Raw genomic sequence first — 11,262 nt, 5'->3', positions numbered from 1 at the left:
AAACACAATGATGGTACTTTAAAAGGTTTTTTATTGATTTGCCAAGAAAATGAAAAAACATGAATTTAGTGATACAGTAAATCAAGCAAGAACTTCACGTAACTTGTCCGTTGACTTGATCTGAGCCACTTCAGTCAGTCAAGTCTAATAACAGGAACAGACTGGAATATTCACTCTGCTCAATGTGCTTCACATGTAATAAAAAAAAAATCAAAAAAATCATGACATTGTCTGTTTTTTTCTGTCATTAATTGTCTCTTGCTGCACCTTTAAGTATGTATTTACTATTTTGATCTCACCTCAATATAGTTTTTAAAACCATGAAATTACAATAATGTGACCAAACTAAATCCAGATACTCAAGATTGAATGATGTTAAAAAGGCCCAGTAACAATACTAGAATGGAGACCAAAGATAATGCAGGAAACAAAAAGAATAAGTAATCACTGCGGTGCAACAAAATGCCTGCACAAACCTTGTAAATTCTTAAATGCAAGTTTTGACTTCACATAATCAATAATATCATAATCATAATCATAATCAAGATATTTTAAAATATTATATATTTCATATCTTAACAAAACCAAGAGAACAAAAGTGCAATCTGACAAGTGTTTTATTAACTTCCTTTGACCAAAGCAAAGGCATTTATTTTAGATTTCATCAATTAAACCTTCGGAACAGAACATTATTACTTTACACACATACTGTATGTGTTCAATTATCCCTCCTCCACATGGGCGTAGGTTTGCATCCCTACTGTCCTCAGAACCAATATCAGAGTGAAGTTATCAGTGCTGTCAGTCCAGAACTCAAGCATGGGTGAAACCTTAGTCTTTCAGATGACTCCCTTTCCTCCATTGCCTGAACTGGACAGCACACATAACTACATGTTTTTCCATATCATGCCACCAGAAAAGAGACAAAAGGAGTTTTATTTCACTATCCATAGGAAGTAATAGGTAGAACACTAACAAGCCTGTAGCCACAATGAAAACCTGCTAGCTACCTAACATCACCAACCTTACATAATTAAGATTATTAATACCGATGCATCACTGGATTAGCAGCATTTTACTTATGTAGCTGGTCAAGGTGGAGCTAGTTTTAAATGGGAAATCAAGGGGGAAAGGTGTAGGCCTATGGAATATAAAAATGTTTATGTAGGATGCAGAATTCCTAAAGTTTACTTTCTTTTAGTCTTTGATCTGTTACTGTGTATAGTTCTTATTTAAAAGTTAATAGGGTTGTTGTGTCCCTACCAATGCTGAGACCAAACCTACGCCCTTGGTCCTCCATGACAAATATAAAAAGAAACCACAGGATGGCAGAGGAACCTATTTACATCATTCAAGCGTTAGAAAATATCTTTTATCCTCTATTTACAATTCAAACAACTGCTCTATGTACAGTGTGATACTTCACAGTGAATAAAACAACCACCATCTTTATTCTGGACAAGCCTCAATACTGATCACAGTCAGCTGCTCCCCAGCACACCTTCTGGCCCCCACCTCGCACTCTGTCATTGTCATGGCAACGCCGCCAACACTGGAGTTAACGCAGAGTGGGGCGGAGTCTTTAGGGCATTCTGATGCAGTCAGGCATGCGCATTTTCTTGCTGACTCTAGAAAATGGAAAAATAATGATACTGATGCAGTCACATACTCATGTTTAAGAACCTCAAGTCTTATTTTGGTAAGAAGTGATGGTCAAAACTACAAAAATAAAGCAGAATTATCCTTTGAAGGAGTCCAGCAGACTCACCCTGACAGACTGTCCCTGGTTGGCAGGCCTCGCAGGACTCAAACGTCTCCTCTGGCCAGTCACAGGCGCTGTCACTGGCCAACGTGAAGCCCCGCCCCAAACACCGCAGAGCTCCGAGCTGACAAACGCCCAGTAAACGGCTTTGGCTTGAGCTAAGTCTGGCACACAACTGCAGAGAAGTCCTAAATAAAGACAAAAAGTAAAAAAAACCAAAAAAAACACAGTTTCTCAATTGTTGTTGTGCTTTTACTGCTTAGACTGGACATTTCCCTGTGTAGAATGTAGAAATAATTCTCAAATATTATACTCACGAGCACTGAAATGGCATTTTGCACACACACTCGGTTTCTCCTACATTCTCCCACAGTTTACACTTCAGGCCGGATGGAGGGGAGGGGGCAGTAGGCGCTGAGAAGAAAATATAGAAAGCAGGATTGATGTGAGTATACTCCTCAGAACACAGTCTTAAAGTGGCTATAAACAGTATCTTCATAATAATAGTCCATCAGTTGAGTCAGGTGGCTCAGTTTTGGTTTTCCTCCCCAGTCTCAGAGCGTCATTTTCTGACTCAAGAAGGCAACTGTTTTCAGTAAAAGCCAGCAACCAGCTAACAGTTTGGCATAGTGGAGCACTTAGCAGTTAAAGAGTCAGATATTTTGGTGGAGACCAAAATCAGAGTGAATGTTGGCCACAAACACGACACCAAATAAATGCTCATGTTTCTCAGTATCTGCTGATGGCAACTGTTTGCTAACACACTTACGCTCACTCTGATTTAAGCTCTGCTTTAGTCTGCTGGCTCTTCAGTGACTACATGTTCCACCTTCACCAGCCGGCCTCTAACTCTGTCTGACGCTTTACAGCAGAAACATCTGATTCTGAGAATAAATGTACCTGCTTTACAACGAGCGTCTGCTGGAGAGGGAGACCACTGCAGGCTGGGATTGCATATGACCTCTGACACCTCACCATCCAGCACCAAACTTGGAGGACAGGAGAGGGACAATTTGTCTCCAATCTGATAGGCTGCTTTGGTGGGCGTGGCTATAACTTCACCGCTGACAGGGGGAATCCCACATGAGGAACCTGGGACACGAAGAGAGGAATTTTGAACAAGAGGAAGTGAGGAAAACATAAAAATATTGTGACTTGTAAGTTCCATCTTATGGATGCACAAGAGTGACTAGTATCTAATGTGTCCTGCTAATAAACAAACTATGAGACAAAAAAAGTTCTTCTTAGTCAAGTGAAGACATACTTTTACAAACCATCGTTCCTCTCGTCCACCTCTGGTTTTCAGTGCACTGAGCCATGGCGTTTCCACTGAGGTAGTGTCCGTCTATACAGGAGTACTCCACCATGTTTCCAACCAGGTAAAAATCTTTGGGATTCTGCAAAAAAAATACAACAGCACATGCACTTAATTACCTGTGCTTCAATTTGCCAGACAACAGCTAAAAACAACACAGAGACTAATGACAGAAAACAATAATTTGAAACGAGCTACAAGTTTCTGTCACTGAAACCAAAAAGCTCAGGGGTCTCCAAAGTTGACAATGACGGAAATATCACTTTTGCAGACTCACCTGAATAAATCCATTCCTGAGGATTGGTGGTGGACCACATGTCTTTGGTGGAGTCACAGAGAGACTGAAGCACTGAGGTTCCATCATCCTGCACACAACAGTTTACAGTAAGAAAACTCTGTTTATCTGAAATGGATTACATGTGACAAAATGATTTGATCACTCTTAAATCATTAAGGATATACAATATAGAATAATAATAATAATAATAATATGGTGGTCATCAAGATATAAATATTCAAAACATGCAAGTATGTGTATTTATTATAACAAAGCTTTGAGGGCAAAAATTTCCCATTCAGGTACGCACAAGATAAACTCCATACTTCCTTTGGACAGAGAGTGACAAACAAGTTTTAGTGTGTTTGTGTCCTTACTGTAAGTACTGGATGTCTGGGTCTTCACAAGGACTCTGCTCCACTTGCAGTCCAGTGCAGTAGCGGCCGCCTCTGCTGGGAGTGGGATTGTTGCAGCTTCGAGTCCTTGACCTTTGACCTCCGGAACAAGATCCCCAGGATGACCAGCAGCTCCAGCTGCCGTGGATCACCCCTAAGAGAAAAAGCAAAGATTCTCTCTCTTGTTCTGTCTTGTTCGTGATGCTGACTGGATGCCACTGTGACATACAACTTCAGCTGAACTCCTTTAACTTTTTTTAGTACGTTTTCTTAGTAGGTTTTGTTACATATCATAGATACGTGTGACTTACACTAACTTAACTTAACTTTAAGACTGGATTATTATTTTAACTCATTTTTAATTTCTTATTAATCTTTCTGACAGCAATTAAAACCCTTAATAAAAATGTAAAAAAAAAAAAAATTGTTTACCTGGTTGCTCTCCAATCACAGCTCCCCTCTCACAGGCTTGTCCTGAGGTTCCCGGCCGGCAGACGCAGCGACACTCGGAGCCCGTCAGCAGCGGCTGGCCGTTGTTCTGGCAGGGCCGGCAGTGACAGGGATGCTCCTCCGCCAGGTACTCCTCTGTGGCTCTTTTTAGGTGGAGCTTTTTCAAACCTGCACACTGTACCTCCTTCACCAGCTCATACAGAGGATGTAGCTGGAAAACAATTTACAGTTCATTAATGAGCATATATAGAAAACAAAGAAATACACTGAATACTAAAAACATCCTAAACATCTGACAGACAAAGTAATAATTCAGGGATGATCATATTACTAAAAAAGTATATAATATGATAATGAACACAAAAAAATGCTCATTCATTTACCACACATAGATCATGTTATTATATATATATATACATACATATGTTATTAGTGGAGAAATGTATAGTGAGCAGAGATTCTCTGATTAAATTGGTGTTGAAAAAAGCAAGAGCTGTTATTTCATCCTGCAGGGTTCAGCCTTCAACTCATGGTCACTGGCTCCACTTGTTCTATCTGAAATCAAGACCAGTTATTATTACTATTACTGCATGGTGGTGTTTCCCCCTGCAATCAATCTGGCTCTCTCTCTCTCTTTCTTTCCTCCTCACTCACTCACTCCCTCTCTCTGTCTCTCTCAACCGGTCAAGGCAGATGGCCGCCCACCCTGAGTCTGGTTCTGTTCAAAGGTTCTGCCTCTTAATTGTTGGGTCTCTGTAAATAATACTATAATGAGAAGGTCTGGACCTCCTCTATTAGAAAAGTGCTTTAAGAAGAATTCACAACTTGTTGTGAATTGGTGCTTCATAAATAAAATTGTATTGAGGATGTGTCACTACAAAATCAACATGTATGGCAAACAAAGGTAAAGACTAATAGGGAATAGAACATATCAAAAAAGAGCTTTTGAGTCAGTCGCTCAGTATGTAACCAGCTGAGCTCATACCTTCTGGTCTATGACTTCAGGGAAGTCTTTGACAGAGGACGCCCAGTTATCATAGACCTCTCCGTTAGCTTCTGGGTTTTCCAGATCCAGAACAGCCAGAGAGCTTATGAAGGCTGGATCTCCACCAAAAATGTTGACCTTAATGGGCATCCTGTTAACATTGTTTTCTGTGGACAAATAACAATAGAAATTACAGCTCAGTCTAGAGTGTGTGTGTGTAATTGTCAGTTTGTAATTTCATTTGTTCAAATCCAAACTTGACAAAGTAAAATTTCAGTAGTTTAAAAACAGATTTCTTTGATCCTCCTGAGTAGCTACACAGTGTGGTTTGAAAGTCTAAATATGAAGTCTTTCACTCACCATTGCTGGATGATAAAGATTTTGTCAGTTTTTCACAGACGGTTTTCACTTTCTTCCTGAAGAAACGGCGTTTCACCTTTCTCCAACACCTCTGGTACTCTATATCTGTTGTACCTGTACACAAGCAGGAACAACAGATGTAAAACAGAATCCTCCACCAAATTAGAGACATAGAGGAGACACAATTACATATTTTAAAGCTTTTGTTCCTATTAACATCAATACTATGTCCATATTCTATCTCTTCTAAATTTACTGGCCACTTTTTTTTTTTTTCAAAATAATTGTTTGATAAAACTTTCTTGGTGACTTAATTTCCACTTGGTCACATGACAGGAGAAGAAAAAATCTAGTGATTACATTACATTTTCTAAAAATATAGCTCGTCGCATTCAACCCCTTCACATTTTACATGCTGAATCACTCAAAAAATCAGCAGTTCTTACTGGATGAAGCGAGCGCCTGGCGGTCTAACTCCAACAACCCCTGGTATTCGCCTCCGAGTGACCCTTCGGAGAGGTAGTGTGTGCCGTACGTCTGAAGCAGCTGGCGGTAGGCAGAGTAGTCGTATGTGAACGGCAGCGAGGACAGGGCCTTCCAGAAGCCTTCAGCCAGAGTAAGATACTCAGGGGCAGAGTTTTGGAACTGTGCCAGTTCCACTTTATTCTTCAGGATTATCAATCTGTAGGCCTGGATGATAGAGAGGGTAAGACCAGTGTGTCATTTCCTGGTGAATTTAGACCTTTAACACAAATAGTGACAGGGCCTAAAGACGGTAACTCATTCTCGAAGTTCATACAACACTTACAGTAAGAAAGAGGCCTCAAAATAACAAGTTATTTGTGAGTTTACATCGTTACCTTATTGTCAGTGACCTCTTTGTGGAAGGTACGACGGTCGTGTCCCACCAAGGCATTGGCCTGGATGTGTTGCACGTAGGACCAGGAGCTTTCGTAGGATTCATCGCTCTCATCATTGTTTACTCTCACCTGCAGCACAAACAAAGACAGCAACATTTAGTATTTGGTTTCAGTCCACCACTTTGGTCCAGACTGAAATACTCAACAACCATTCGAAGGATTTCCCATAAAATATTGCTGAGGCATTCATGTTCCCCACAGAATGAAGTGTAATAACAGAGATGATCATCTCACACTATCATCAGATTAAACCTTTAATTTTTCCAATACTTGTGTATTTTGTTTATGACAAAATGTCTGCAAAAGTGAGGTTCTTATCAGCCTTAGCTTAGCTAATGCTAAGAAGCTAGCTAATGCTAACATGCTGACTAGTTAAACATTACACCTGCTCAACATCAGCAATGTTAGCATTATCATTATGCTAATGTTAGCATGCTGACCTTAGCCTTACAGCGCTGTTAGCATGGCTGAAGATGCTGACTCTTGTTACTTTATTGGTTTATTTAACAGGTGTGATGTATTACCAAACAGTTTCTATAAATGTGTCAGAGTTAGCCAAAGATCAGTTGTCCCTAGACAGAAAGTATAGTCACCCTAAAATACTGGGAGGAAGAAACAGTGGTGAAAATACATATATATATTTATTTAAAAAACCCACCAGTACCAACCAGTCCTCCAACCTGAGCAACCTTAGAGGCAGTTTTTTTCAACCCTCTAATACGACCCGCAGGAATGTCTCCTGAAATATGCCCCTATGGGGGCAGGCCTGGTTGTTATGGTTACAATAATAAACATGCGCACTGTAACATGAACAACTGTTCACTCTCTAACAGTCCTTTTTAATCACAGACATTTTGACTCGTCATATCAGGAGGAACTGATTAGATGAATCTCGTTAATCATGGCTCAGTTCCATCAAGTGTCCCAGTCAGCCATCACAGTGAGTCAGCGTGCACGATGCCAGGCAGGCAGTGTGTGTGTGACACACTGACGGTGGAGAAGCCAGCACTGTGACCGTGAACGTGCCCACCAAACACACATTCCTTGGTCAACTCACCTCAAAGCTGTACCTGAGGATGTTCTGTGGCAGTCTGTAATAGACTTTGTGGTCACCACTGAAAATCTTCCTGCACTGTCCTCCAAAGCTCTTAGTGTTGATCACACCTGCTCTCAGTTTCCCTGTTAACACGTCATACCTGTAAAACATGACACAACAAATCCATTTGATGGACTCTTATCAAACAGTTGACAACATGAGGAACTGATTCAGTCATCTGAACTTCCTAGTTGTAGTAAAGACCCAGTTTCCTGGTGGTGGAGAGACTCACCCTCTGCCTGTGATGTCAGAGTTGGGAGGCGTTTTTTCAAGGTCACATGAGTAATGGCTGTTATCAAGGTCACAGCCTCTCTCATCCAGACCATCATCACAGTCCTGGTCTCCGTTACACAACAGAGATTGGCTGATACACTGACCTGCATTAAAAAATGTAAAAAGTCCCTTCTTTTATTATATATATATATATATATATATATATATATATATATATATATATATATATATATATATATATATATATATATATATATATATATATATATATAAGATATACAAATAAATATACAGTACACCAAAATAAATATACAAATAAATATACAGTATGTTGCCACGTACCAGAGGTGCAGCGGAACCTGTTTCCACAGCCTGTTTCCAGGGGACATTTTTTCTGTGGGACACACGGTTGTGTTTGTGTTGCCTCTCCTGAACATGGTGGACCCCCAAACTGGGCATACACTTCCACGTGGCGAGTACGCACCTGAAAAGGAAGTGATTATACACATTAATGAAATAAGGAAGAGAGCAAATGTAATGATGATCAGGCTCTCTCTGGTGTCTCTGTTTCACGTCCCAAGTGATTATAACCTAATGCTGTGAAGCTGTTATGACACCTTAAGCCTTGGTGTTGTGCTTTTGCCTTTTATTTTCACAATGGAGGCAACTGCTACTAGACAATGTAGAGATTTTTTACAGTGGAATTGAATCCAGAGACATAAACAACAATCTGCTGAGTGGATTTATTTAACAAAGTTAACATCCGTCACCATTGGATTATTTGGTCATTGCTGTAATAATTTGTATGTGCCCTATAAACACTCCTCTGCATTGTGGGGACTCAACCCTCATCTGTGGACAAAACACTGGTCCCCACAAGGGTAGTCATTTACTGTACAGTATCGTATGGTTCAGACTTGGTTAAGTGTGTGTGAGTTGCTTTTTTAGTACCTTCGTGCTGGTGCAGCCATCACACTCAGACCACTCTCCATAAGGCCCCCATCTGCAGTTCACAGGCTGCTGACAGCTGACAGGAAAGGACAATGACATAATTAAAAACTTTTATCTTATATTCTTCTCTTCAGTGCTTGTTTATGAACCGTACGGTACCAGTGATAACCAAGTGTAACAGTTTATGCAATTATATACTATATTACAAAGGAAAGAAAAATAAAAAATCCTTCACTGCTAATACGCAACTTTAAGCCAAAAGACATATTACAGCACCCACCAAACTGGAAACAGAAAGACGAGCAACAACGCCAAAGAAGACAGAGCTGCAGCCAAATCCAGCTGTGAACGAAAATCAGGAAAACAGTTTACTCAGCCTAAATGATAAAAAAAAATCATAACCAAATAAAAAATAGAAGATAAGATTATTCATGATGAAATCAGACTGCACTAAAACAACACTATTCAGTTGGGTTTCCAGTACCTTCATGATGTGGTCCTCAGAGTCCAGCCTTCTGTTCTAGTTCAGCACCCTAACATTCAGGGCCATATAAAGTGGAGGCAGATTACCCAAGAGAACTCCAAGTTCAGGAATTCCCACGATGAAGAAACTGATTCTGATTGATCCAATCTGAGCCACATTTGTACCGCCTGCGTTCACTCAGTGAGCCATGAACAGAGAGCCGCTGTTCTTTTCCACAGCTTTGTTCCAAATCCAGTCATGCTTTGTTTGGCTTTTTGCTTTGTCCAATGACACAGTCGGCTTATGTCAAAAAAAGAGGACAGGGCAGGGGTTGTTGCCTCACAATTGTTTGCCTTCATTAAGGTTATCAGAAGCTGAGTCTGCATGCTTAGGCAAAGGTCAGAAAAATCCCATTTTCGTGTTTGACTCTTGTTGTGAAAACACAAAATACACATAAGAATAACTATTACTAGTTTTGATATAATCCACATTTCATATTTGCAGCCAGGATAACAATATCTTCATTCAAGCATTCAGTTATTTATTATTAAGCACTATTCATAGTTATATTAACATTTTTTGTTTGTTTTATATTTGAAAATAGGAACTGCAGACTGCAGATAGGTCATCTTCTACTTATCATATACATTCCCACATAGTTTTAGTGTCTTAAAGTCTTCCCCTCTTTTAATCTTGGGCACAACTGAAACCATTATTTGTTGTCACTTAGTCATGTCGACTTCCTTTTATTTCATCAACACCAAAAGAAAATAAGACAAATAAAAAACCACCCATAAAGCGAAACACACTGAAAAACCTCATGTCCAGTCAGAAAGTACGGAAACTTTAAATTTTCTTCTGAATATGGACATAGCTGTGACTGATCTGATGCGTCTTATTCCAGAAAACAGGACCAATATGAACAAAAGCTCTTTTACCAGATCTGGATCTAATCCTCGGTCCAGTCAGGAAACCACCACCTGATGAGGGAGTCGTCAGAGGCCCAGTCGTGGTTGCGATCTAATTTCTGCTGTAAGGTCCAGCACCACAACAGTGATGACATGCTGTAGTTCCCCAGGCAGGCAGTGTGTGTGTGAGTGTGTGTGTGTGTGTGTGTGTGTATGTGTGTGTGTGTGTGTGTCTGTGGTTGGGAATGCTGGCCACAGGCTGTAGGTTAAGTTAGGTTAGGGTTAGGCAAGTAGCAAACATGGTTACGGTTAGAGGAGGTCTCCTAGAAATAGACAGTGTAATGTCCTCTGAAGTACGGTGACACAACTTTGTTTGTGTGTGTGTGTGTGTGTGTGCTATGCAGACCATGTGGAGAGTGTGTGAGTGTTCCTCAGAGCCTGTGTGTGGTGTGGTCTGACGACACAGGGCCAAAAACAACTTATAGCTGACATGTGAGTGGGTGAGCCTCACATGTTCTACTGCCTGAACACGTAGGCTTCTGAAATGTGACTCCACAGGCTGGGAAACAGGTCGACTGCTGTGAGAGCGTGGAGGCGCAGTTCCATTACATGTAGACCCAGTTTCACCGAAGAAAACATGCAGTCGAGCTCAATTTGATCATTTGATGAATTCCTTTATCCCCTGTGAGGTTGATCATAGTCTTGACACATGGTGCATAAAAAACCTTGCACTTTACAAGACAAGTGAAACTAACAAACATAATGAAATGAATGTACATATCATACATTTCACGGGGAAATGTTGACTTGTTGAAATGTTGACACTGCGTGCACCTCATGGTTTGTAGTTACTTTCCTGATTTAGATAAGCATAAAAAAATATTTACTTTCGATAGGCCACGATTTTAAATGGTTGACTTAATGGAGTATGACGATTATCCAACGATCTGTGATCCAAACGCAACACAGTTCAAACCCGATCAAGGTCAGAGATTTTTAATGCGTCCTCACAGAAGACATTTTGGACAAAACTGAATCTCTAAATAGAGGTTTATTGTCATTATACTTTCATACAGTAAAACTGTGGGGACGTCTCTTCAAGCTCAGCAGCCATAAAAGTAACAGAATTTTAGTTGATTTATACAA

At 40.2% G+C, this 11,262-nt stretch overlaps 1 protein-coding gene across 1 annotated transcript; it reads right to left on the bottom strand.

Annotated features, from left to right (window-relative positions):
- Positions 1–14: 14 nt before the first annotated feature.
- c7b (complement component 7b) lies at positions 15–10,299 on the bottom strand. The gene is made up of 19 exons (XM_071465864.1): positions 10,147–10,299; positions 9,230–9,278; positions 9,026–9,087; positions 8,746–8,821; positions 8,137–8,278; positions 7,793–7,937; positions 7,522–7,660; positions 6,405–6,533; positions 5,991–6,234; positions 5,545–5,658; positions 5,185–5,351; positions 4,182–4,410; positions 3,732–3,903; positions 3,355–3,442; positions 3,027–3,159; positions 2,663–2,854; positions 2,080–2,176; positions 1,769–1,950; positions 15–1,628 (listed from the first exon to the last, which is right to left on the bottom strand). The coding sequence occupies exons 2-19, from the start codon at positions 9,233–9,235 to the stop codon at positions 1,450–1,452; spliced, it is 2,496 nt and encodes an 831-aa protein (XP_071321965.1). The 5' UTR covers positions 9,236–9,278; positions 10,147–10,299; the 3' UTR covers positions 15–1,449.
- Positions 10,300–11,262: the final 963 nt, after the last annotated feature.

The sequence above is a fragment of the Trachinotus anak genome, unplaced genomic scaffold (assembly GCF_046630095.1).
Source record: "Trachinotus anak isolate AG129_WGS33_773 ecotype Australia unplaced genomic scaffold, CSIRO_AGI_Tana_v1 ptg000028l, whole genome shotgun sequence".
Taxonomy (NCBI): domain Eukaryota; kingdom Metazoa; phylum Chordata; class Actinopteri; order Carangiformes; family Carangidae; genus Trachinotus; species Trachinotus anak.
The sequence above is the reverse complement of the archived record's forward strand: the minus strand, read 5'-3'. Positions and strand labels throughout refer to the sequence as shown.